Source organism: Capsicum annuum, chromosome 12 (assembly GCF_002878395.1).
Source record: "Capsicum annuum cultivar UCD-10X-F1 chromosome 12, UCD10Xv1.1, whole genome shotgun sequence".
NCBI lineage: Eukaryota > Viridiplantae > Streptophyta > Magnoliopsida > Solanales > Solanaceae > Capsicum > Capsicum annuum.
This window is the reverse complement of record NC_061122.1, coordinates 212,133,258-212,135,947: the sequence shown is the minus strand read 5'-3', so window position 1 is coordinate 212,135,947 and position 2,690 is coordinate 212,133,258. Positions and strand designations below refer to the sequence as shown.

The 2,690-nt window shown below is 35.3% G+C and overlaps 1 protein-coding gene across 1 annotated transcript; it reads right to left on the bottom strand.

The window, feature by feature from the left end:
- Positions 1-873: 873 nt before the first annotated feature.
- On the bottom strand, positions 874-1,401 carry LOC124889734 (pentatricopeptide repeat-containing protein At1g71460, chloroplastic-like). The gene is made up of 2 exons (XM_047401710.1): positions 1,288-1,401; positions 874-1,221 (listed from the first exon to the last, which is right to left on the bottom strand). Exons 1-2 carry the CDS (start codon positions 1,399-1,401, stop codon positions 874-876), a joined length of 462 nt encoding a protein of 153 aa, XP_047257666.1.
- Between the last annotated feature and the right edge of the window lie 1,289 nt (positions 1,402-2,690).

Below are 2,690 nucleotides of genomic sequence, written 5' to 3'. Positions count from 1 at the left end.
ATAAAATCACAATTAAAACAGTAGACGCAGGCAACATAAGCAGACATGTCGACCTCGTGCTTGCTTATCACCGCTTGTTATTATGTACAAAATAAATTTTACATGATATTTTCTTTCTACTTTTTTTGTTCTTTTTTTGTTCTTTTTTTTTTTTTTTTTTTTTATAAAATAAACATTAAAGATTTTAAAATCTATCAAGTTTGCCTTCAAATAACGAGGAAAAAGGTTCAGTGCCTTTTCTTGTCAGGACCTACAAGTTTACAGTCCACTACTAAGTCGACAAGAGGTAAAGTTTAGAATTTCTTATTTAATGGTTCTACTTTTTAAAGTACAAAAAAATAAAAAAAAATGAAAAGGAGCAAACGTGCCAGCACGTTCACATAGACTAGTTTCCTAAATATCATGTCAAAAACCCAATGGGTTTTCGCAGAAAATAAAAATGAATATGATTTTCAAAACAGAGTCAAAAATAAGAAAGAGCGGGTTTTAGAAAATTCAAAATCGTATTTGTAATTTTGTATTGAAAGTTTTACTAGTACAAGATTCAGATTCTATTCATGTTCTTGCATATGAAATAACGAAATCCAGCTTTTTTCACAAATAGAAAAAGAACTTTGTTCGGTTAAAGCCCTTCAATATCATCTGCTTAAATTGGTTTATTGTTTCTCCGTATTGCCCACTTAATCCATAAGCCTCAATAATAGCAGTCCATGTCAGAGATCCTTTGACAGGTATTAAATCAAAGGAAAACCTATTTATCAATTGCGCCACAACTCCCATACATCTTCACAAGTTCAGCAGAAACAAATGGTACAGATGCTATATCTTTCTTCAGAATCTGACCATGTATTTCCCTCCCAAGTTTCAAAAGCCTTAATTTGCTAAAATCCTTCCCATTGCAACAGCGTCCGTCCGGTGCTTTGGCAGCTGTATTGACCGGAAAACACCAATCGCTTCTTCAAGACACCCAGCGTCGATATATGACATGAGTGTCCATGCTATAACATTCCTGTTCTCCATGATATCAAAAACTCTAGATGAATGTTGAAGCAAACCACATTGTGAGTACATCATCATTAGGCGCGTACTTACAGATGCATTAGGCACAAAACCATTTTTCACTGCATAAGCATGAATCTCTTTTCCTTGCTTTAACACTTTCAGTTTCCCACAAACAGAGAGAACAATGGCGACAGTTACAAGATCAGGCTTTAAAGCCGCCTTGTTGCATCCACACAATTGATCTCAATGCCTGCCAAGTTTTCTTTCCCATGCTTCTCCAATAACCGGAAGAATAGTAGTAAGAATAATAGAATTCAGCTTTAGTCCCTCATTTATCATCAATCTCATATACTCCAACGCCTCCCTTTGCAACTTATTATGAGCAGAACCAGTTATCATCGCACCCCCACATAACTACACCCCTCTCCTCTGCTTCCTCAAACATCCCATCTTGAAATTGGTTTATTCTGTATCAGCAGATGCTAGTTACGATAGTGGTTCCAATGAAGCGAATTTAGTCATTGGTAGCATTCTGTGGATTACTAACAATCATTTGGAGAAGCCAAAGTCAACGGGAGTACTACTGTGAATAAATTGAAACCCTGAGCTTGCGGATGTTATCAAGGGACCAAGGCGGAGAGGAAACTTTTGCAGTTGTGATTTGGTATTAGGCCTTACTTTCTGCATATGATGAACAAAGCTAACAAGATTATCATAAACATGATATAAATCTAAAAACAGTGACAAGTATGTTCCAAGAAAGTGAGCGCACCTTGACTGAAAGTGAACCTTATCTTGCCGTAGTCATTCAGTTGTTTTCTACCTATGAAATTTAGTGTTAAAAGTGGATAATTTAAGTGGAACGGATGTATTGACATGAGAGGGGAAATGTTAATGAAAATGACTAAATTAGAGTTCTTTCGAGTAATAAAGACATCATGATCTTTGGCATTCGAGGACAGGAGAAAGGAAGGTCACGAGGCAAAGTAAGGCCATGGAAACGTAACACACATAAAACAAGAAGATACCAAAACAAAGAACCGAAATATATACCATAGTAGTTCCATTTTTTCGATTAATCGAAATATCAAAACCTTAAAACCGAAAGCCGAACTCTTAAAAATTAAATACCGAAGACTGGCCGTGTGTTTTACATGAATTACTTACTTTAAAAGGACAAGTTTTTCCTTTAAGAGGTTGAATCTCCGTATTGATACACTTTTTCTAGTTCCACATTTAGATCACATACATAGATTCACGCGTAACTTAATACGACAACTATTTAATACAACAACGGCCATTTTTTTCTTATGCTGCCAAACAAAAAGTGTACCATTTTATGCTGGTATCAATTGCTCCGATATCAAAACTGAATGAATCTATTAGTAAATCAATCCACTGTTTGTAAGCACAAAAGCATATAAATAGAGCAACAAAAAAACTAAGTGAATCAAGAATGCTGGACTACAGGAGCTGATCCTTGTATGATTTATAAGCTTCTTCCCCGCATCATTATATATGTGATGTTGCTGCACATTATATAAGAGTTTTAGATTGATTTTGCAAACAATAAAATATGAGCAATTGATCTCACTTCAAGTTGGAGGATTTGATATCTCACTTGATGGTTAATCAATTGTTCAATTTTTAGCCAAGCTTCACAAACCGTATGGCCACGTTTGGATTTG

Excerpts from the sequence above, each read along its gene's own strand:
- LOC124889734 (XM_047401710.1), bottom strand. The coding sequence starts at position 1,401 with ATGATAACTGGTTCTGCTCATAATAAGTTGCAAAGGGAGGCGTTGGAG. Across the intron at positions 1,222-1,287 it reads TTCTTACTACTATTCTTCCG|GCGGCTTTAAAGCCTGATCT; the intron begins GTTATTGGAGAA and ends GGATGCAACAAG.